This window comes from Bos mutus, chromosome 1, assembly GCF_027580195.1.
Source record: "Bos mutus isolate GX-2022 chromosome 1, NWIPB_WYAK_1.1, whole genome shotgun sequence".
Classification (NCBI taxonomy): Eukaryota; Metazoa; Chordata; class Mammalia; order Artiodactyla; family Bovidae; genus Bos; species Bos mutus.
This window is the reverse complement of record NC_091617.1, coordinates 155,345,883-155,367,809: the sequence shown is the minus strand read 5'-3', so window position 1 is coordinate 155,367,809 and position 21,927 is coordinate 155,345,883. Positions and strand designations below refer to the sequence as shown.

The following is a 21,927-nucleotide window of genomic DNA, read 5'->3' as shown; positions in this document are numbered from 1 at the left end:
AGGAAACAACAGACCAGCGAACGGTGATGAGGAGGCCTGGGGAGGCTCCTGGGTTTAAGGGGGACTCACAGCCTCAAGAGAGACTCAGGAGGGGCGGGCTTGGGAACGTCCTGCAGGAGCCTCTTCCCACCTGAGACCGGAGCTCAACTCAGTCGTGGCGGGGGCCTCGGCAGAGCGGGATGCGTGTGTGTGTGTGTGTGTGTGTGTGTGTGTGTGGAATCCAGGGTCCAATGACTGGATTAACTAGCTCCCGGATCAGGGTGCACTGGGCCTCGAATCAGAAGAGCCCTGGGCGTGGACACTTAGTCACACTGAGGGCAATTTAGGCCGCTCGACCTTAGCCCACTCACCCGGGCAGTGCACAGGCGGCTCTCCTGTCCTCGGTGCCCCCACAGCACGCGCGTGACGGGCAGGGTGCTGCCCTCCAGCCTGTGTGCACGAGACACTGTGGTCACCCCTGTGGGGCGCCGCTCCCTGGAGGGCTCACATCTCTGAGGTCGGTGGTGCCCACCTGCAGCCCCCATGACGTCCCCACCGCCCCAGGGACCCGCCCCTGTCTGCTCTGCACTGCTCTGTGGACACAAAGCCATGTATTGGTGGTGGCTCGGCCGGGGACAAGGCGCAGGGCCTTCTCCTGACCAAGCCGCCTGGCCTCTGTCTTCCAGGGGGACACTGGGCCACAGGGCTTCCCAGGGACCCCAGGAGACGTGGGCCCCAAGGGCGAGAAGGTGAGTGGTAACCAGGATGGGTGTGGGGGGCCTGTGCTGTTCTCCGCCCTGACCCAATGTGGGGACACGCACCCTGGTATAACTGGGTCTTCTGTTCACAGGGGGATCCTGGAGTCGGACCGAGGGGACCCCCAGGACCCCAGGGGCCTCCGGGGCCCCCAGGGCCCTCCTTCAAACCCGACAGGCTGGTGAGTCCTGCTTCTCCTACAGGGTCGTCCCTGTCCCAGCAGAGGGGCCTCCCGCCCACCTGCAGACCTCAGCTTCCTGAGGCCATGCTGCTCAGTCCAGACCCGGCCTCCCCGGGGTGTCCAGGCCCAGAGACTCAGCTCCTGCCCCCGTGGGGGTTGTTATGCAGTGGGGCTGGGGGTCAGCAGGAAAGTCCTGCATGGCTGTCAGTGAGGGGCCATGCTCAGGGAAGCCCAGCGCTGACCAGGCTGCTGCCTTACCAGTGACTGGAGGTGGACGGCCTGGGCCCCTTCTGACTCAGTCTCTCTCCTCAGACCTTCATCGACATGGAGGGATCCGGTTTTGGCGGCGACCTGGAGAGCCTCCGCGTGAGTGTCCCTGGGCTGTGGTGGTCGTGACTCTGCTGTCCCCAAGCGCCAGTGGAACCTGTGGTGCGGTGTGAGGCCTGGCGGGGCACCCTGCAGCCGGTGCTGTGTGCAGTGACCATGCTGTGTTATTCCATGTCCAGGGCCCTCGTGGCTTCCCCGCCCCGGGGCCCCCTGGCGTCCCAGGCCTGCCAGGAGAGCCAGGCCGCTTCGGGATGAACAGCTCGGACGTCCCTGGACCCGCAGGCCTGCCCGGCGTGCCTGGGAGGGACGGGCCGCCTGGGCGTCCAGGGCCCCCGGTAAGCCTGCCTGCTCTCGCCCACCCTTGTTCACGTCCAGGCCTGCGAGGGACAGTGAATGTGGGCACACGTCCCCTTCAACAGCTCTGTACTCCCCACCCCCCACATCCTCCTGGGGGGCTCCTTTCTCTGGGCCCCTCTGTGTGGGAGGGGCCCAAGTGGGCAGCCCCGTGGTTCTGGGTGCCAAGCTGCAGGTGACTGTACGCAAGGCCGCTCACCTCCCTGGCCACACGCAGGTCGGCTGGCCTGGCAGAGGCCATTTCCAGGAGTTACTTTCATGGGGCAGGAGTGGGCCCTGCTGCCCGGAGAACGGGGCCAAGAGGGGCCCATGTTTGGGCGACTCGCTGTGCACAGGACCCTCAGGATTCCGCTGCCCTAGCCCCCAGCACAGGGGACACTGCACCGTGGCCAGGCGGGGGCCCGGGGGCGTCGCTGTTGAGACTGGGTCACAGGAACCAGGTGTCTGCAGGCTGACTGTCACCAGAAATGTGCTCAGGGACAGAGTTGAGTGTCTTGTGTTGTCCTCCAGAAGGCCCGAGGACCTTTTGCCAAGAGTCCGCAAGCAACCCAACCTCAGCCCCTGAGGCTGCCCCCTCCCTGTGGGGCTGGCCGCCCTACTTATCCTCCACAGTTTGATTGACAGTTCAAATTAAACTAAAAACGTGGAAGAAATAAATAAAAACCCAATCAGAGTTATTCAAGTGCCCTCAACTGTGCTCCGTAGGCGGGTCTCCCGAGAGCGTGGCCAGGAGCATCTCGGGTGTTGTCCAGGAAACCTGTGGACACGCACATGGTCATCTACTGACCCGTGAATTCTTTTCAGTGACTGAATTCCATCTGCCCACACTCTCCTCCTCTCTTGCCAGGGACCCCCAGGTACTCCAGGAAAAGACGGACAACCAGGACTGACTGGACAGAAAGGCAGCCTCGTAAGTCCCTCCCCCATCGCCCAGGGTGCTGACCTAGCTCCATAGCATGTGGGTGTTTGGATGGCAATGCCCCAGCTCACCGGGGAGGAGAAATGGCAGGCCAGGGGCCGTAGGACTTCAGTCCACCTGGGAGCTGTGGTCATCACAGCCTGACAGCCGGGGAGCCCTGGGTTCTCTCACTGGCTGGGAACCAGCTGCCGGGGCTCCTGTAAAAACCCAGGACCTTGTTCATGCTATGTATTCATAACAGTGATTGGCCTAAGGGTTTTGAAGAATATTGATGCTTTAGTTGGTTTGAACATTTTATTTCAAGTTTGTATTTTGGTTGCATTAGTAACAGAGAAACTTAAAGGCTGCACACCTGTAACCGGGCCTGTGGTTTCCATATGGCTTTGGGGGGTGGATCTGGGGAGGAACCCACACAGTCACATGGAGACGACGCTCCCCACGATCCTTCCTGAGAACCGGCTATCTGGGGCTCAGCAGAGGAGCTGGTATTAGGGAAACCCTCTGTGCTCAGAGTTCTGCAGCTACTGAGCTAGAAGGACTGTCCTCCTGGGTGTGTGTGTGGGGGGCGGTGTTCACCACTGGGCAGTGAGGTCACCTCTGACCCCCCGACCGAGCCTCCCCCCGGAGCCTCCGTTCCCATCTGAAGTGGGGGGTGGGGGGCAGACAATGGCAGGAAGGGCCAGGGTTGCGCGAGGGCAACGAGGAGACCCTGGAAGTTTTAGAGAAAAGTCGATGGGCTGGGATGAAGCTCCCGGTCCGACTGTGGAGTAACTGCTCTTTCCTCCTGCAGGGTGAGGCAGGCGCCCCAGGACCCAAGGTACAGATGAAGCCTGGTGTTGCTGTTCTACCTGAGCGGGATGGACCCGGGCAAGGGTGTGGGTTGGGGGCACGGCAGCCAGGAGAGTCAACCCCTAGGCACTGATCGTGGGGTCCAGTCCTGAACTGCCCAGCCATAGGTGCCACGTTTGTCCTGCAAGACCTTTTCCACCCAAGCTCTGTCTAGGGATGGTGTGAGAGCAGATGTGCTCAGGAGCTGGTAACCCAGCCAAAGCCATGAGATGGGAGGATGCAGGGGAGAAGGAGGCTGCAGGGAGGAGGGGGACTGAGGGGGGAGGGGGACTTCGGGAATGGGGGAGGAGCTGCAGCGGGGGAGTTGCAGGAGGGATGGGGCCTGCGGTGGGGGAGACTGTGGGTGGCGGAGCTGCAGGGGAGAGGGGGCTGCTGCTGGGACCCTAGTGTGTCCAGAGCAGGTCCCTACTGCTCTCACACTCAGCTGGTCCCGGGGGGTCCACACCCCCATGGCCACATCTGTGCCCCCCTCCCTGAGGCCCCAGCCCATCCGTGAGCTGGACCAGCGGGCGCTGATCTGAAGCCTCCCCAGGTGTGAGGTGGATGAGTGGGCACTGACCCACAGCCTCCCCAGGTGTGAGCGCCTGTCCCCAGGATGCTGCTTAGGTGGTGAAGTTTCCCTGTCCACTGGGGAAACCCGTGGGGAGCAGGGGAGGATGGCGGTGGGATTGGAAAGCGATTAGACAGACGGTCAGGAGGAACCTGGAGGGAGGGACAGGTTTCAAAATGGAAATGCAGGTGTGTAAACACACACATGCACGCACGCATGCACAGATACAGGCTCCAGTGATAACCAGGAAAAGCTGGTGAGGGTTCCAGGGAGGGAAAAGGCACAGCCGGGGTGAAATTCAGCAGAGGTGAGGTCGGGTCCACTGTAGCTGAGACCCCAGGCCCTAGAATTAGATGCTCAGGTGCGGGGGCCACTTGGAGTTGAGAGCGCACGCGAGCGAGCGTCTAGAGCGAGATGCAGGAGCTCCAGTGGCTGCCCCCCAGACTCCCCGATGGTAGCGGGGTACCGCCCCCCTGCCTGCTCCTTCTAGTGGAGCTTCCCCTTCTTGCACGCTGAGCTCTGAGGCCCTGGAGGAGCGTCTCAGGCACCGCCTGGGACTCTCACTCGGTGGCGGTTCCACGTTAAGTGGACAGGGTCTCGTGGGGTCAGCACAAAGGTGCCATAGGATTTGTGCAGCCCCTGCTGGGCTGTTTGTCCCCTGGCTTTTCAGAGGAAAGCATATGCAGGATGAGGGCGGGGCACCCAGAGCGCTGGGGTGCCTGAGGTTTTAGCAACACCCGAAGCTGAGGGCGACAACTTTCTCTACCTGCACAGGGAAGCAAGGGAGACCCTGGCCCCGTCGGCGCTCCTGGGGAGCATGGCCTGGCAGGAGCCCCTGGACCCGCAGGCCCACCAGGGCCCCCTGGCCCCCCGGGGCCCCCGGGCCCAGGATTCGCCGCAGGGTTTGTGAGTACCCGCTGCTCCTGGCTCCCGGTGCCATCGGACACCCACGCTGACCGGCACTGCTGGGGCCACAGTGGCGCCGCCCCTACCTGGGCTTGTCTCAGCTGGCGGGGGTGGAGTCTTCACAGGGGAGCCCCTGGCCGTGTCGCCCAGGACGGGCGGGTCGGCCTCAGAGTGTGGAATGGGGGGACATTCATAGCCCAGCGTGTCTGGGGTCCCGGGACCCCACCCAGCAGGAGCCCTACAACAGGTGACCCCCGCCCTGAGAAGCCACCCTCTCCGGGGGTGGGCCCAGGTCTCTTCCTGTGAGAAAGACACAGACCTGAGGGTCCCTGTGTTCTCCTCCAGGACGACATGGAAGGCTCCGGGAGCCCCTTATGGTCAACAGCCCGAGGTGCCGAGGGGCTGAAGGTGAGCACCAGAGCTGGGCTTGGTCAGCTTGGGGATGGGGCTTCCTGGGGGCAGGGCGCCCCGGGACTGGCCTCGTGGGGACCAGGAGCAGCGCCACGAGGGGCGGCGAGCTGCCTGTGTCCAGGACGCTGTCTGCCTCAGGCCGCCGGGAGGGAGTTAGGTCTCCAGTGTGCGAAGTGCCACTGCTGCTGGAGCTGAACGACCGCACGGCAGGCTGGGCCCTGCAGATGGTTCTTGCTGGGAACGCCCACCCACCCCCTCCTTACGGCTGTAACTTGGCTGCACGCTTTTGACCTGAGCAGAACTGTAACTAAATACAGATGGGGCCAGTCCTACGCTATTCCACCTCGTGCCATCGTCGTGTGCACTCGTCAGGATCAGGTCCAGCTGAGAGCCTGGTGTCCAGAGATCACAGGGGCCCAGACCAGACGGACGTGCAAGGGGCGCGTCCAGGGGACAGGACACCTGGGATGGGCAGAGAAGGGGCTCCTTTCCCTCAGGAGCCAGCACAGACCCCACTGGGGGGTGCTTGGGGGCCTGCAACCAGTGTCCAGCTGGGCCCTTGAGTCTCAGCCCAGCGAGGTGGTGGCGGATCAGGCCTCCTGCACTGCGCACCACCGCTTGAGGGTCCTCACTTGGACAGAAGCTAACTGGGGAGGGGAGCAGTGTTGCCCTTTAAGTTGGTACCTTCCCCTTTATGCGGCAGAGAGGCTTAGTTTGGGGCAGTAGTGGTTGGCTGCCTTGGCATCAGGTGAAATGTGAGCCAAGGTGACCAGGCAAGATTGCAGGGGCTGGGGTCCCCTCTTTAGATCCAGGGACAGAGCTGCAGTGCGCCTTGACCCTGGAGGGGTCCATGGGCTGTTGCGTGGCCTCAGTGATGGAGACCCTCGAGTGAGGGTGAACCAGCCAGTCGGATGGCAGCGTTGTTTCTCGTTAATAAAGTGCAAGTCTCTTTGTGTTGGGGTGACTCAACACTCGTCATCTGCAGGGTGGTGCCAAGAACAGACCACTTCTGGGAGTATGCGGGTGTGCAGGTTCCTGTTGATAAATGCCGTTTTCCTCCATGTTTGTTAAAAGTTGTGAGCATGGGAGGGGCTGATTTTCTTATGGGGAAAGGCTGCACCCTCAGGGGCAGGAGCAGCCCTGACTGGGCCCTGTTCCTTCTCTGTCCCCCACAGGGACCGCCTGGCACGCCCGGAGTCAAGGTCAGTGAGAGATCTGTTAGCCTGGGGGTGCTCGCTGCTGCCAGGAGCCACTGTTCAGTGGCCTGGAGTTCCTTGTGGGGAATTTGCAAAGTACAAGAAAATCTAATGGGGGAGTGGTGCCCAGGCCTGGGGTAGGGGTGGCCTGGGTAAAGATGGCGGTGGCCCTGCCATCTTTCTGACTGCAGGGATCCAGACCCTTGGCTCCACATGTCCGAGGTCTGTGCTGATATAGGGGAGAGGGAGTGGGGCTCAGGGAAGGATCCCCCAGCCCAGGGCAGTGGGTGGCGCTGGGCAGAACCTGGCTGCTTCTCGAGGTCATCTTCACTTGGCTCTGCCCCCCACCTCTGTCCCTGGAGGACAGCGAGCCCCCACCCCTCACACACAAGCCTTCCCGGGTGTGCAGGGTCCACTGATTGTCAGCTCCTACCTGCCACCCAGTCCCTTGGAGCATTCTGCTTTGATTTGAAAGCCTTTGGGACAGTTCAAAGAATTGCTTTTTAAGGAGGATGCAATTCTTGCCTTTCTAAAGTTGTGACAGTCCCGAGTGCAGCTGTTCTTCAGAGGGGCGCAGTGGCCTGGCTTGCTGCACCATCCAGGCTGGGATTCCACCTGCCGGGGGCACAGGGTCCCAGCCCTCAGATCTGAGCTGGGGCTGTGGCCTGGAGCCACCTGAGTGGTTCCCTGGAGGAGGGGTGGGTGCCGCCCAGTGGGTGGGCAGCGCTCGCAACCCCACAAAACCCTTTGTCCACTTCAGGGGGATCCTGGAGCTCTGGGGCCACCAGGGAGCAAGGTAAGAACATTTCCTCAGGATCAGGAAATCCATAGTGAGCAGCTCTGGTCTGGGGACAGGGAGGGGTCCCCAGGCTGAGGTCAGGGCTTGGCTGGTCCACACCAGGCCCAGCATCGTCCTCCCACCACCCCCAAATCCACCCGCTTCAGGTGCCCCAGGTTTTCCCTCCCATCTCAGCTCTGCCATAGAGGCCTCTGACCCCTGCCCCCATGGTGCTCTGGAGGAGGCTGATCAGGTTGAATCACCCCTAGAAACCACGGCCTGGCCAGCTCCCAGACACGTGGCTCCCAGATACTGTGGCTCCCGGAAACAATGTCCACTGGGCCCTGGCTGACATGTATGCTGTCCTTGCGTCCCTGCAGGGAGAAGTTGGAGCAGACGGAGCACCGGGCCTCCCCGGCCTCCCGGGCAGAGAGGGTGCAGCTGGACCCCAGGTAAGTGACCGCCAAGGGCATCGGGGCCGACAGCCCCAAGGTCACCACACAGGGATGAGAGCTGGCACCCCAGAGTGTATCTCAGTGTCCCCACGGGGACCAGAGACCCCAGCTCCAGGGGATGTGAGTAGGGGTCCAGGCTGCCAGAGGGGTTTCCTGCATAGCTAACACCCCACCCCAGGCCCCACATGGTCAGTGAAGAAAAACTCCACGTCTTCACTCAAGGCCAGTCCCAGAGGCCTGGGGTCTCCAGGAAGCGGGGCTCATGTTCTGTGTATGAGAAACTATTTCCTTTCTGTCTCCACAGGGACCAAAAGGAGAAAAAGGGACTCAGGGAGAGAAAGTGAGTGTGGGGGGTTGTGGGAATTGATGGACGGGTTGGCCGGTGCCTGGCGGGACCAGGGCTGCTGTCCTCTGCCCCAGGCCCACCCAAGTGGCCTTGGAGAGTTGGGGTGGGGATCCAGGCTCAGAGCCTGCTCTGCCTGGGGTGGGGGGTCGCTCTCGAGACCACTGTGCTCAGCCCCCAGGCACCTCCTCACACCCCGTGGGCACTGGGAGCCCTCCCAAGTGCCAGCTGGGCTGCAGTTCACCCCCCACAGGAAACGCAAGTGTGGATCACTGGCTTTCTCTTCCAGGGAGACCCAGGGAAGGATGGAGTGGGGCAGCCAGGACTCCCGGGACCCCCCGGACCCCCAGGGCCTGTCGTCTACGTGTCGGAGCAGGATGTAAGGACCTGCATGGGTGGGCACATGCTCTGCCTGGCCCCCCAGGGCTGGTTGCGGTCATCAGGGCCACCGGTCCTCCCCCATGGGACAACCCCCAGCGACACGGGGCCCCATTCTGCAGGTTCCTCGGGGCTTCTCGGGTGGAGGTCGGGCCTTCCGGAGCTGCCCCCCGCTGCCCCTTGCTCGTGCAGTTTGTCTGCATGTCACATGCTCCTGCTGTGACATGTCCCCCCAGGGTGGGGCACTGTCCCCCGGCCCCAGGGTCCCGGGCAGTTTCTTTGGTGCGGGAGGCAGGCTCCCGGAGGTGGAAGGGGCGTCACTTCTCATCTCGGGGACCTTGGGAGGATTTCCTTTATGCTGACTCTCTGTGGGTCTCTGTGGCTAACGTCATAGTAAATGTGGCCCTCTTCCTTCTTTCTCCATGGCTCTGCTGACCCGTGGACAGAGAGTGCTGGCGAGCGTGCCAGGCCCCGAGGTACATGCACCCCAGGATGGGCTGGGCGTGGGCAGCCTCTCCAGGGGGGAAGTCCTGACTGTCCTCTTTCCGCAGGGCCGTGCGGGCTTCGCTGGCTTCCCCGTGAGTACCTCTGGCGGGGGTGGGGCGTGGGGCCTCCTAGCGCTGAGGGTGGGGGAAGCCCATGAGGCCGAGGAACTGAAGCAGGAGCCCCCATCTGGCCAGGGGTCTCAGGCAGGCGTCTGGGGCTGGGCTGTGGGTCCTGGTCCAGAGCAGGGGCGTTCCGGGCAGCCCTCTGTGTCTCCCCACAGGGACCAGCCGGGCCAAAGGGAGACCTGGGCGCCAAAGGCCAGCAGGGCATCCCGGGACCCAAGGTGAGGAGCCCCAAGGGGCTGTCTGGGGTCACTGGGTGACTGCCTGTGGGGAGGGGCCTGGGGACGGGGCCTGTGCCTGGTGCATTCCCTCTGCTTGTTTCCCTGCACCAGTGGAGGCCCCACTCATGGCTTCCTGTCCTTGGGTGTCGAGTTGGTGCCAAGGGGAGTCTACGGGGGGTGCGAGGCCCATTCTTCCCTGAGCTGGCCTTCTGACCTGCCGCTCCATTCCAGGGTGAGAAGGGAGAGCCGGGCACATTCTTCGGCCCCGATGGCAGAGCACTGACCCCCGCCCAGAAAGGAGCCAAGGTGAGGGGTGTCTGGATGAGTGCGAGGCTTTGTCCAGGCTGGGGCCATAGAGATGGCACAGAGGGTCCTCCTAAGGGGGCAGGTCCTGCCTGTGCCTGGGAGCCTCTCCAGGTCAACTTCCAGAAAGTTCTGCAGCCTTGGTCCATCACCCACCCGTTTGCTCCTCTCCCACCAACCTGCTGGGAGGACCCCCAAAGCCTAAATCTCAGCTCAGCCTTGGACTGGCTCGCCCTTTGTCTTCTGCCCATCAGCTGAACCCACCTTGCAGAGGGGCTGGGGACTCTTGGGGGCCTTGTTTCTTGGCCTCGGCCTCACCCCTGGGAGCTGCACCCCCTGCAGTGCCCAGCTGGCCCTCAGCCTCCGGAGGCATCACCACTAGGGCTGGGGTCCAGCCTTCCTTCCTCAGGAGGGAGCCAAGAATGGCTGGGTTCAGGAGTGGGTCCCTTGGGGAGCCTGTGCCCTGGGTCCCCTGCTCCCAGCAGGTGACCCCAGCCGTGGGGAGAGCTGGACCCAGACCAGCAGGCTGTTGGGGACAGGCCTACAGGGGGGCCCGCAAACCCCAGCCTGGGCTGCAGGGCCGGCCCCCCAAGCTTCAGGACCCCTGGCGTGTGCCCGTGCATGTGCCCAGGACACAACCCCCAGCCACAGCTCCCTCCCTCTAGTTCTTTCCTTCCCTTCCTGGGCTCCACTGCAGGAATTCAGACGGACACAGGGACCCCTCGGGGCTGCCTGCTGGGGGGTGACCTGAAGCCAGCTAATGGTGCCTCTGATTTTCTGTTCAGGGTGAGCCTGGCTTCCGAGGACCTCCGGTGAGTAGACCAGGCTTCCCCAAAGTGCACACACTTGCGCTGGGTGTGAAAGCACACAGGAGGCTTCGGAGGGCACTGCTGCCTGCCTGACTGCTGGGTGGGCAGGGAGCCGAGCTGACATCCGGCTGCACCTCTGAATGGGGGGAGGGTATTAGGAGGGAGACCCCAGATGCGGGTCTGGTTCCTGCCTACCTGAAACCTGGTCTCCCCTTCCCCCTACAGGGTCCGTATGGGCGGCCTGGGCACAAGGGAGAGATCGGATTCCCTGGACGGCCGGTAGGTCCCTGGGTCTGAAGCCAGGTGCAGGCGTCAGCCCAGGCCCGTGCGGAGAGTGGGCCCAGAGGGGAGTGGACTACAGCCCCATTGCTGCCCTTCCCCCTGGAGACCACCCACCCCTCAAGCATGGCTCTCTGCAGCCCTGCTCACAGGCAGCTCGGGCCCCAGAGGGACAGACACCCTGAGGAGGGCCTGGGTGGGGACAGGAGCTGCTGGGCTGGCGCCCCAGGGCCGATGCAGCAGTGCTGGCCAGCACCCTGCAGCCCCCAACCCCCTGTGCTCTGCCGCAGGGGCGTCCCGGGATGAACGGGCTGAAAGGGGAGAAGGGGGAGCCGGGGGACGCCAGCGTGGGATTCGGCATGAGGGTGAGTGTCCAATGGGGTGTGCGAGGCGGGGCGGGGGCATCCAGGCCCAGGGCCTGGTCTCAGGGCTTGGGTCTCAGAGCTCAACCCTGGGTGGCTTCTGAGTGGCCTCAACGTGTGACCATGGACATGCAGAGCCTCGAGCACACACATACATGCACACACATACACGAGCCAAGGCCACGGAACAACATGGTTTTCTTGGAAGGGCCTGGGTTGGGCACCTCCTGCCTGTGGGGCTACGGTTTCTGTCACCTTTTGAGCCCAGGGTCACAGATCGGTAAGGTCGCCAGTTAGGCCCTGTGACATCTCCATCCGAGAGGCACCATCGAGATGCAGGACTCCTTCCAGACCCATCTGGGCTCTTAGTGAACCCGTGGCCACTTGGAGCCTTTTCCCTGGACCCGCTCCCTCCCAGCCTGGTCACTGCCTGGCCGAGCAGTGAGGGGTCCTGGGGGCGGCGGTTGAGGCCTCTGCTCTTCTGGGGTCTCTGGCACCACTGTGTCTTCATCTCGCCACCACCTCCTCGTGGACCAAACCGTGGTGGACATTTCATGAGGACTCAGAATGCAAGGCAGCGACCTGCAGAGCTGCGTGATGGAGGGGGACGGTCACTTCTGTCCAGGAGGAGGTCGGGGGCTGTCCAGTCCTTCCTGCAGAGCTCCGTGATGGAGGGGGACAATCACTTCTGTCCAGGAGGAGGTCGGGGCTGTCCAGTCCTTCCTGCAGAGCTCCGTGATGGAGGGGGACAGTCACTTCTGTCCAGGAGGAGGTCGGGGCTGTCCAGTCCTTCCTGCAGAGCTCCGTGATGGAGGGGGACAGTCACTTCTGTCCAGGAGGAGGTCGGGGGCTGTCCAGTCCTTCCTGCAGAGCTCCGTGATGGAGGGGGACAGTCACTTCTGTCCAGGAGGAGGTCGGGGCTGTCCAGTCCTTCCTGCGGAGCTCCGTGATGGAGGGGGACGGTCACTTCTGTCCAGGAGGAGGTCAGGGGCTGTCCAATCCTTCCTGCGGTCCTGAGTTCCCAAGGCAGCGTTCCAGCCGCTGTGCGCTTGCCCTGGTCAGAGTCCAGTGGGACTGGCTGCTTCATGGACCTGAGCTCGTGGCTCTGTTCTGCTTCAGCCCTCTCTCCTCAGCCACAGGGCAGGGCCAAAGGTGCCCAGATGCTGAGAGAGGGCGCACATGAGGTCCTAGGATCGTGGGCTCCGGGACCTTCATCACTCAGGCTGGTCCTTTGTCAAATGAGCCCTTTCGGAACAGGCACTTCTGATGCTATACGAGTGGACTGTCTCTCCTCTTTCCATGAGTGGGTGAACGAACGGAGAGTCACATTCATGCAACACGAGTAAAACCCACAGGTGCTGGCCTCGTGGGCTCCCTCTGACCTTGGAGACACATGGCCGACCTTCAAGTTGGCAGTAAACACACGAGCTATGTCTGAGGTCGTGTCCAGCCCAGATGGCCGCCCGCACGCCCCCCACGGGACGGTTTGAGGAGGACTGTCATCTGGGGCTGGGAAGGTGACAGCCGTGGCCACAGAGCAAACTGGACACTGTCTTGATTAGATGTTTTCTGACTTCACTGTGATTTTCAGAAACGCTCCGGCCCATGTCTGCCATCCTCTCCAGTGTTGGTGGCCTGGCTGGGAGCGTGACTGACCAGATCTTTCTCTTCCCCCCACACAGGGTCCAGCTGGCCCACCTGGGCCTCCGGGGCCCCCAGGCCCTCCCGGGACTCCTGTCTACGACAGCAATGTGAGTCACCGAGACCCACTCTTCTCTATACTGGCCTCCTTACCCCTCCCTGACCCCAGGGAGGTTAACCCCCAGGGAGGATCTGAGCCCTAGAGAGGGTCCAAGCCCCAGGCAGGGGCAGGCCAAGCCATCACCTCTGCGTCCGCGGTGGGGGTCCTTCTGGGAGGGGCCAGGGCAATGGGACCCAGGTCCACCCGCCTTGTAGGCTGTGCCTGGTGGGCAGTCAGTTAGAAGACAAGCCCCCTGCCCCTGGGGGGGAGATGAAGGTGGGGGAAGGGAGTCCTCTCTGGATCTGGGCTCCCGAGCATGAGCCTGTGGTGCTGGGGGGTGGACACCCCCATTTCACAAGGCTCAGTGATGTGGGGCAGTCATGTCACAACCAGAACTCCAACCCCAAGTCCTCTATCCTCTCCCCGCCTCCCTGCTTCTCTGTCCTGGGGAGAGGGGTGTGGGGGACGGGGCCTGTGTGACCTCACAGGGGCTTCCAGGGAATCTGGGCAGAGACCTCGGGTGGGTGGTGCCCTCAGTTTCCAGGGCGCCTTCCTCACTGGCCACCTTTGGCCCATACTTCACAGGCATTTGTGGACTCTGGCCGCCCTGGACCCCCAGGATTGCCAGGTGAGAGGTCCTGGGGCCTCAGGGAGGGCAGGGCAGCTCCTCCGGCCACAACTCAGAGCAGGTCTTGTGGGGCGGCCCTCACGGGGGAGCTGGATGATCTGGGACCGCAAGCCCCAGTTGACCACGGCCCGTTTATTGGGCTCCAGGGTCCCCCCTGCACAGCCTTCCAGGAGGTCCAGCTGTGGACAGGAGGGGACACCGAGCAGCCACTCGCTGGCTGTCCACAGTCCAGCTCCAGCTTCTCATGCCAGCCCCTCCCGGCAGGGGTGATGTGGCCTCTGGGAGCAGAGGCTGCGGCCCCTGGGCCGTGACCACCAGGCACTGGCTGCTCACGAGCTCTTGCTCTGAGGGTCCCCAGGTTGCCCCCTCCCTGGCCCGGGCCTGCAGTGCACTTGGCGCCCCCCGGGGTCAGGCCGTATGCGGGCAGGAGGGCGTCCTAGCAGCCTCTGTACACGTTCAGTAACAGGCACTGGGGTCTGTCTCTCCAGGGCACCAGGGGCCTTCTGGACCCAAGGGCGACAAAGGAGACGTGGGCCCGCCCGGACCGCCAGGTGAGAGTGCTCTGAGCTGGGGGCTGCGTGGGTGGTCGCCCGCCCGCCTCTGGAGGAGGGGGGCAGTCCCTCCCGGGCTCAGGGGCCCTGACGGGACGCCTGGTGTCCTGCACAGCCTTGGGGCAGGGCCGGGAAAGGATCTCAGGGCCGAGGTGGTGGCCAGGCAGGGTGTCCCTGCACCCAGTCTTTGAGGAGCGGGGCTGGGCCCCCATGTGAGCCTGCTGGGGAGACCCAGCATCCCCAGTGCACTGCAGGAGCCTTGTCGGCTGGGGTCCTCCAAGGGTGAAACCCCAGCCTCTCAATGTCCCCTGAGATGGCATGAATCCCCAGCCGAATCCTGCTTCTTCAGGTGGGTAAAATCAGATCAAGTAGGCGCTGGGAGCAGGGTGGTCAAAAGCCGGGACAGCTGGACCCCTGGGCACTGCCAGCCAAAGGGTGACTGAGGGCAGGGCTCTGGGGGAGGGGCAAGCTTAAGTTTGCCCTTCAAGCTGTCCGAGCAGAAGCTAACCTTACTCTTGAGAAAGGTGAGCTCGTCCAGGGCCTGGGTTTCTTGGGGAAGAAGTGGGCAACGTGGACAGGAGTTTCCAGGCTCGGACTTAACGGTGATGACGCAGAGGGAAGGCAACGCCAGCGCAGATTGGAGCCGTGGACGAGAGTGGGGTTTAATTGTCGGGCTGAAAACCACAGCCTCTGGATGTGAAGATTCTGTGTGACTTCAGCAGCTGGGACCCAGATGACGAGGGGAGGGGTCAGCATGGAACTCGGCCGACGTGCTGGGAAGTTGGACAAGCCGAGGGAGGTCAGACATGTGGGTGAGGACATGCGGGTCAGGTAAGGGGCAGATGGGGTGCAGGAGAGCATTTGAAGGCGTCATGGCTGAGCTTCCAAACCAGGGACGGGTTCAAGGTCGTGTTCACGCAGAGTCCACACGACCTACAGCTGATCCCTCACCAGGACGGGAGGAGCCAGAGGGTGCAAAGGTTTCAAGACGTTGGAAGAAATTAGCGGCTCGCCTAGAATTCAAAGACCTGGGTTCGATCCCTCAGTTGGGAAGATCCCCAGAGAAAGGAACGGCTACCCACGCCAGTGTTCTTGCCTGGAGAATTCCATGGACAGAAGAGTGTGGTGGGCTACAGTCCATGGGGTTGCAAAGAGTTGGACATGACTGAGGGACTAACACTCTCACTAGAATCCTGCATCCCGTGAAGACATCCTTCTATAGGAAGAGGAAGCGGGCAGCAAGTCCAGCCCAGGACACGAGCCCCCCGGTGGGCTCACCTCAGGACCAACGAAGACAGAAAGACATGCCCCTGATGGTGGAGCGGGAAGGTAGAGAAGCATAGGAAACACTCGACCCAGAGTCAGCACGAGAGGAGAGGAGCCTGGAACAGTGGGGCAGAGAAGCTATGTTGAAGCTTTGGAACACAGAGTGAAGATGGAGTCAACCCAGATCCACCGGCGCATACGTTCAGAGAGTGGGTCCTCTCCTGTTTAAGGACAAACGTTGTCAACAGGACAAAAACAAAACTATGCTGCTTACAAGAGACACCCCCAAATACAAGGACGTGAGAGCTGAGGGGGAAGCAGGCTGTGGTCTGGTGAGAAGGGAGCCGTGGGTGTGTGCGCACGCCTGTGTGTACTTGAGAGAAGTCAGACAAGTTATCTTAGGGCAGGAAACACTCCCCGAAATTTTTTTTTTTTTAAGTTTATAATCAAGGGGTAAATCCACCAGGAAAACACAGCAATTCTAAATTTCTGTGCCCCTAACAACATAGCTTCAAGATACAGAAAGCAAAAAGCAACAAATCTGAAAGGAAAAACAGAATCACTCATCAGAGAGGGGGACGTGTAAGTGAGGGAGGCAGCAGCCGAGAGGCTGGGTCAGCCCGCGGATGGAGGAGCTGCACAGCCATGGCAGCGGCCCCCCCCCACCGGCACTGGGGCCCCCAGGCCCTCGCCCAATGCACGGCCAGTCCCTGTGGCGTGTCTGCCTTCAAGAGTGCGACCAGGAGTCAGTGTGGAAGGCACCATACTGTGTACAGCCACAGCGTGGACGACCACGCTTTTGCCTGTGTGTGTGTGTGAGAGAGAGAGAGAGAGAGACGGTGGTTGTTAACTGAACATCCCGTGGTGGTCATTTCACAGTAAACGTCAGTCGTTGCATCCACAGTGCTGTATGTCAGCAGTAAAACTGAACAAAAACACCAAAAAGTATCAAGTAATTGGGAATAAGTGTAACAAAACATGCAGGAGATCTCTGTGCAGAAATACAGAAGTTATAGAAAGAGGAGGAGACGTAGGTACGTTTGGGGGCCGGGGGATACGGGAGGAAGTCTGCCTCTCACCAAGCTCTCCCCCAAACCCCTCCATAGGGCAGTTCCCGTTTGACCTCCTCCAGCTGGGTGCCGAGATGAAGGTGGGTAGCATCCCTCATTCTCACAGTGCCCCTCCACGGGGCCCCAGAGGGCACCCAGGACCCGCCATCCCTGGCTCCACTTTTCGGGAACTTGGCTGACACAGTGGGAGGTTGGGAGGCTGAGTCCCGTCCTGCAGGCTGGCCAGGCCTGGGCTGCAAAGCATCTGGCTGCCTCGCCTGGGCCTAGGGCTGCTGTGCCCACCCCTCCCCATGGCGGCAGCCACCAGGAGCCGGACTGTCACCCACAAGCATTTCCATCCACAGGGGGAGAAGGGGGACCGAGGGGCCACTGGGCAGAAAGGAGAAAGGGGTGAGCCCGGGGGCGGAGGATTCTTCGGCTCCGGTGTGCCTGGCCCCCCCGGCCCGCCAGGCTACCCGGGGATTCCGGTAAGTGGGGCCCCAGGTCGCCCACAGCTGCCCACACACAGGAGCCTGGAGCTGAGGGAGGTCCCCTCTGCGGGCTGGGCCCTGACTACCCACCTTGGTCCTTTGCCCCAGCAGGGGTACCCACGCGGGAGGCACCCACAAATCAGGCCTGGGGGCTCACAGTGGCCACCCTCCCAACTGGGCCCTGATCTGGGGCACCTCCGCTCCTGCTGGTGCTGTCCTCCGCCGAATCCCCTCAGGGAGACTCTCTGTCCTGAAAGTGTCCGGGGGCCCTGGGGCTGTGCCTCTGTGTGGGGCTGCCCTCGCCTGCATCCTGGGGTCCCCTCCCAGCAGAGGGTATGCAGGACGGGGACAGGGAGGGGACAGCGGTTCGGGGACCATGGGCTAGTGGCAGATGCAGCCCAGCCCAGATGCCTGTCCCTGGCCTGGGGACACAGATGACAAGGCTCCGTGTTCTGTCTCCCCCAGGGCCCCAAGGGAGAGAGCATCCGCGGCCAGCCCGGCCCTCCGGGACCTCAGGGACCCCCTGGCATTGGCTACGAGGGACCCCAGGGGCCTCCTGGGCCCCCCGGACCCCCAGGGCCCCCGGGACCCCCTTCCTTTCCTGGCCCCTACAGGCAGAGTAAGTAGGGTAGGGAGTGGCCCTGGGCTCCAGCTCCATCCAGGCAGGGCCAGTGTTCCTACCTCTGGCTTCTCTCTCGTAGCCATCAGTGTTCCTGGCCCGCCAGGCCCACCTGGGCCCCCAGGACCCCCTGGATCCATGGGCACTTCTTCAGGGGTAAGCACCGCCCTGCTCCTCACCTATGGGACCCTCACTGCCCAGCTACCCTTCCCTTTAGAGGCTGTCAGGGGACCCCAGCACCAAGGGCCCCAAGACATGGCTTCCAAAGCAGAAGTGGGGGCCCAGGTGTGGCTGGGGTCAGAGATGGGCAGGGGCGGATGGGAGCCACTGAGAAGGTCCCTCCGCTGTGCAGAGGCCATGTGGCCCAGGGCCTTGGGGGCTGACATCTCCCCACAGCGCTCCTGGGGCCATCCTGGGGAGGAGGGGCGACCTAGGTCTTCAGACGTCCCAGCCCCACCCCTCTGTGAGCCCTGAGGCCCCTCCGCAGGGATCCACTGGGCTGGGCTTCCAGCAGGTGAGGGTCTGGGCCACGTACCAGATGCTGGTGGACCAGGTGCCGCAGGTGCCGGAGGGCTGGCTCATCTACGTGGCCGACAGGGAGGAGCTGTACGTCCGGGTCCGGAATGGGTTCCGGAAGGTTCTGGTGAGTCCTGGACGCGCTCTCCTTGCACATGGTGGTGGGGGTGGGGTGGGGCGGCTTCCCGCCTCGCTCTGGGATGATGGGAGGTGGAAGCTCTGTGGTGAGGCCTGGTGAGGCCTGGGTGAGGGCACCAGACCAGCCAGGCGGGGTCCCCTGGGGTCTGGGCGTGACGGCCAGTGATCCCCCATCCTTGCTCACCTGTCTCCACCTTTTATTAGAAGCTGTTTTGTAGCAGTTTTAGGTTCAGAGACAAGTTGCTGTTCCTTTTTAAACTGACAGATGTCCTTACTGTGTGCTGGGCATGGGGTGGGGGAGGGGTGGGGGGCCACCAGGACGCAGCCACGCCGGCTTCCACTCAGGGGTGGGGTGGCCTGGGTGAGTGGTGCCGGCTGGGTCAGAGGTCCTGAGGTGACCCCCCCTGTTTTCTTCCAGCTGGAGGCCCACGTGCCCCTCCCCCATGGGACGGTAAGGATCGCCCCTTCTTCCCACAGCCAGCTCAGGGCTGGAGGGCCGGAGCTGGGTCCTCAGACCACACTCATTGCCCTTCCAGGAGAGAGGCTCCTTTGATTCTGGTCTTTCTGCCCTCATCCACAGGGACAGACCCTTCAGGGGTGTGAGTGGAGGGAGAGGGGGGATAGTCCAGTTTCCTAGGTAGGGGCTGTGTCACCCGGCGGCGGCTCCTCTGAATAGAAGTCACAGTTTCTCAAACAGTTCAGGAGTGGGCTCCATCCTAGGTTGTGGGCATGGGGTTCTGTGTGGGTCTGTCTGCCGCCGCAGGGGCTTGGGAGTCCCTTCTCCCACTCAGCACATAGCTGTGCCCCTCCCTCCCAGTTGCTGGGCGCTGTTCCAGGGGACAGCTGCGCCTAAGCAGGCACGGCCCCCGGCTGCAGGTGACACTGTCAGGGAGACAGGCACTAAGGTAGTCAGCGATGGGCAATAACATGGTAATATAGACACGTCTCACGTGGACACACGAGGTGGTTACACCGGTACAACTGCATTAGAGATTACCACCAGCTACCAGTGGACAGGTGTCAGAGGCTTGGGTGCTGTGGGAAGGGCAGAGTCGGGAAGAGGTCCAGGGTCCAGGTCCCACTCTGAGGGGCCGGAGGCTGTGGGGTCAGGGTGGTCCCTCCCTGGGCCAGGGGAGAAGCTGGGTTCTGAGGGTGAGGACTGGGGGCTTGGGCAGAGGGCCAGCTGACCTGACTGAGATATCAGCAGGCCGGCTCCCTCCGGACAGGCTAGGTGCCCCCAGGTCTGGGGTGCGATGCCCAGCTCACCACCTCCAATCTAGCCCTGGCCGCCCAAGAACACAGCCGGGTGCAAATGAAGGGCGCACAGGGCCGGGCATCAGGAACTCCCTGGCAGGCAGCAGACCTACACCCGCTCCCTCATGCCCCCCCACGCCACCCCACGGGCCTCACCACGGCGCCCACGCTGGTGCAGCAGGCCCGGCCCCACGCGCTGTCCGCCTCTCCCCCTGCAGGACAACGAGGTGGCCGTCTTGCAGCCCCCGCTGGTGCAGCTGCATGAGGGTAATCCCTACCCCCGCCGGGAGGTTCCACACCCGACAGCGCGGTCCTGGCGGGCGGACGACATCCTGGCCAGTCCCCCGCGCCTGCCGCACCCCCAGCCCTACCCCGGCGCCCCACACCACGGCGCCTACGCACACCTCCGGCCGGTGCCCCCCACGGCCTCGCCCTCCCACACCCACCACGACTTCCAGCCGGTGGTGAGTGACACCCCGCCCGCTGGAGATTCCGGAACCTAGGATGGTGGGGCGAGGCGGGTAGGGTGCTGGGGAGAGTGCGGGGGGTGGGGGGTAGGGAGGATGCGGGGCAGGGCCGCCCGGAGACCCACCGCCGACCCTGGCCGGCCGCACTGACCCGAGGCTCCCCCGCAGCTGCACCTGGTGGCGCTCAACAGCCCGCAGTCGGGCGGCCTGCGCGGCATCCGCGGCGCCGACTTCCAGTGCTTCCAGCAGGCGCGCGCCGCGGGGCTGGCCGGCACCTTCCGCGCGTTCCTGTCCTCGCGGTTGCAGGACCTGTACAGCATCGTGCGCCGCGCCGACCGCGCCACCCTGCCCGTCGTCAACCTCAGGGTGCGTGCGCGGTCCCGCTCGGGGCTCACCTCTGGGGACCCCTGCCCGCGCCTGCCAGGGGCGCTGGTGCCTCACCAGCTGGGGGAGGCAGCCCGGTCCCCCCAGGCCGTTATGTTCTGCTGTGGCTCCCGTCCCCGCAGAGTGCCCTTTACCCGGCTGTGTTCGTGGCTCCTTCCCCGAACGGGAACAATGTGCTTTCTAGATACTCCGAGGTTTATCCTCTGAGTGCCCACATCCCTCAGGACCAGAGGTGGTAGACGTGGTCCAGCTCGGGGTCCAGGGCCGGGGGTGGGTGCCTGCGTTCCTGGGGGTTAGGAGGCCTGGGGCCAGCCTACCCTTAGATGGGTGAGAGTGTTTTGGAGACCACTGAGACCACCCAGCCACCCTTGCCCCTGGCGGATGGTGACCAGACACGGGCTGACCCCCTCTCCTCCGCAGGACGAGGTGCTGTTTCCTAGCTGGGAGGCCTTGTTCTCAGGCTCCGAGGGCCAGCTGAAGCCCGGCGCCCGCATCTTCTCCTTCGACGGCAGAGATGTCCTTCAGCATCCCACCTGGTAGGTCTCCATGCGGGCCAGCAGCTCGGGTCGTCTGCATCCAAGAGTCCTGAGCAAAGGGGGATGCTCTGGCTCTGAGCCTGCAGGCTGACTCAATCCTGACACATGCTTACAGCTTAAAACCCACAAAATCCAAGATCACAGGAGGAGCGGTAAAGGTGGCTGTTTGTGGTATTACCTGAAACACCTTCATCTGGCCTGCTTTCCCAGCAAGTGCCCCCGCCTTCTGCTGGGAAGGCGCGTCTGGGAGACCACAGGCTCTGACCCAGTTTGTCACATAAACATCACAGAGAATGACTTATGGAGATTCCTCAAAGCGGGATTTCTGGGTCGGAGAACACATGTCCAACATGCTCACAGAAGTCACCAGGTGGCCCTCAGGCTGGCCCCACGCCCATCGCGCTCTGCCAGCAGGTGTGAGGACTCCTGTTTGCGGACACTTAGGGGGCTCAGGGTGTCACATGAACCTGTGTCCCAGCCTTCACTGGGGAGCACTGCCCAGGGCTGTGCCCTGGCCTCTGTGGGCTCCACCAACCAAGGGGCTACACCTGGTTCCTAGTGAGGCTGGCAGCCTTTGCATGACCACTCGATGCCAGGTCCCCCCACCCCAAAGGGCCAGCCGTCCATGTTGCCATGCCCTGGTCACCAGGCAGTGTCCCCCCAAAGCAACAGCAGCACAGGGTGTGATCCGGGAGGTAAAGCCCCAGGACTGGGTGGGCCTGAGTGCCGGCAACCCGAGTTTTTGCTCCCTAGCGGCCCCCACACCCCACCAAATCTCTACCAGCGGGAGATACCCTCTTCTGCTTGGGCTGGCTACAGCCTGGGAGAGGCGGGCCCAGCGAGACTGACAGCTGCTGCACCTTGCAGGCCCCAGAAGAGCGTGTGGCACGGCTCAGACCCCAGCGGGCGCCGGCTGACCGAGAGCTACTGCGAGACGTGGCGGACGGACAGCAGGGCGGCCACGGGCCAGGCCTCCTCGCTGCTGGCGGGCCGGCTGCTGGAGCAGAAAGCCGCCGGGTGCCACAACGCCTTCATTGTCCTCTGCATCGAGAACAGCTTCATGACCTCCTCCTCCAAGTAGGGCCTCTGCGGGCACCATGGACAGGTGGACTGGCGAACAGAGTGCGAGAGAGGAGCCAGGCGCCAGGCAGGAGGAGCGGAATGCCCCCAGCCTGGGCAGAGAGCCTCTGCCGGCACCCCAGGGAGGGGACCTGGCTGGGACATTTGCCTGTATGGTTCACGTTTCATATAATCCTCAAGAAATAAAAGGAAGCCAAAGAGTGTATTTTTTAAAAAGTTTAAAACTGCCCGGTGCTCAGACTT

The 21,927-nt window shown here is 63.1% G+C and overlaps 1 protein-coding gene across 5 annotated transcripts in view; it reads left to right on the top strand.

The window, feature by feature from the left end:
• COL18A1 (collagen type XVIII alpha 1 chain) overlaps window positions 1–21,908 on the top strand; it is a 52,540-nt gene extending 30,632 nt beyond the window's left edge. For 2 of the 5 annotated variants that reach the window (XM_070378107.1, XM_070378090.1), the window contains exons 9-41: window positions 666–728; window positions 830–916; window positions 1,229–1,282; window positions 1,423–1,578; window positions 2,445–2,507; window positions 3,307–3,333; window positions 4,690–4,821; window positions 5,167–5,229; window positions 6,408–6,434; window positions 7,189–7,224; window positions 7,587–7,658; window positions 7,966–8,001; window positions 8,294–8,383; window positions 8,829–8,858; window positions 8,934–8,960; window positions 9,149–9,211; window positions 9,443–9,517; window positions 10,300–10,326; window positions 10,549–10,602; window positions 10,893–10,967; window positions 12,647–12,715; window positions 13,291–13,333; window positions 13,822–13,884; window positions 16,257–16,300; window positions 16,565–16,687; window positions 17,156–17,309; window positions 17,392–17,465; window positions 17,824–17,952; window positions 18,382–18,414; window positions 19,436–19,681; window positions 19,853–20,050; window positions 20,489–20,604; window positions 21,472–21,908. In XM_070378107.1, coding sequence (XP_070234208.1) covers window positions 666–728; window positions 830–916; window positions 1,229–1,282; window positions 1,423–1,578; window positions 2,445–2,507; window positions 3,307–3,333; window positions 4,690–4,821; window positions 5,167–5,229; window positions 6,408–6,434; window positions 7,189–7,224; window positions 7,587–7,658; window positions 7,966–8,001; window positions 8,294–8,383; window positions 8,829–8,858; window positions 8,934–8,960; window positions 9,149–9,211; window positions 9,443–9,517; window positions 10,300–10,326; window positions 10,549–10,602; window positions 10,893–10,967; window positions 12,647–12,715; window positions 13,291–13,333; window positions 13,822–13,884; window positions 16,257–16,300; window positions 16,565–16,687; window positions 17,156–17,309; window positions 17,392–17,465; window positions 17,824–17,952; window positions 18,382–18,414; window positions 19,436–19,681; window positions 19,853–20,050; window positions 20,489–20,604; window positions 21,472–21,685 — 2,763 coding nt within the window. In that variant the 3' untranslated portion in view covers window positions 21,686–21,908. Of the gene's footprint in view, window positions 1–665; window positions 729–829; window positions 917–1,228; window positions 1,283–1,422; window positions 1,579–2,444; window positions 2,508–3,306; window positions 3,334–4,689; window positions 4,822–5,166; window positions 5,230–6,407; window positions 6,435–7,188; window positions 7,225–7,586; window positions 7,659–7,965; window positions 8,002–8,293; window positions 8,384–8,828; window positions 8,859–8,933; window positions 8,961–9,148; window positions 9,212–9,442; window positions 9,518–10,299; window positions 10,327–10,548; window positions 10,603–10,892; window positions 10,968–12,646; window positions 12,716–13,290; window positions 13,334–13,821; window positions 13,885–16,256; window positions 16,301–16,564; window positions 16,688–17,155; window positions 17,310–17,391; window positions 17,466–17,796; window positions 17,953–18,381; window positions 18,415–19,435; window positions 19,682–19,852; window positions 20,051–20,488; window positions 20,605–21,471 lie in introns of all 5 variants that reach the window. The other 3 variants (XM_070378100.1, XM_070378076.1, XM_070378084.1) reach the window with 2 other exon arrangements.
• Window positions 21,909–21,927: the final 19 nt, after the last annotated feature.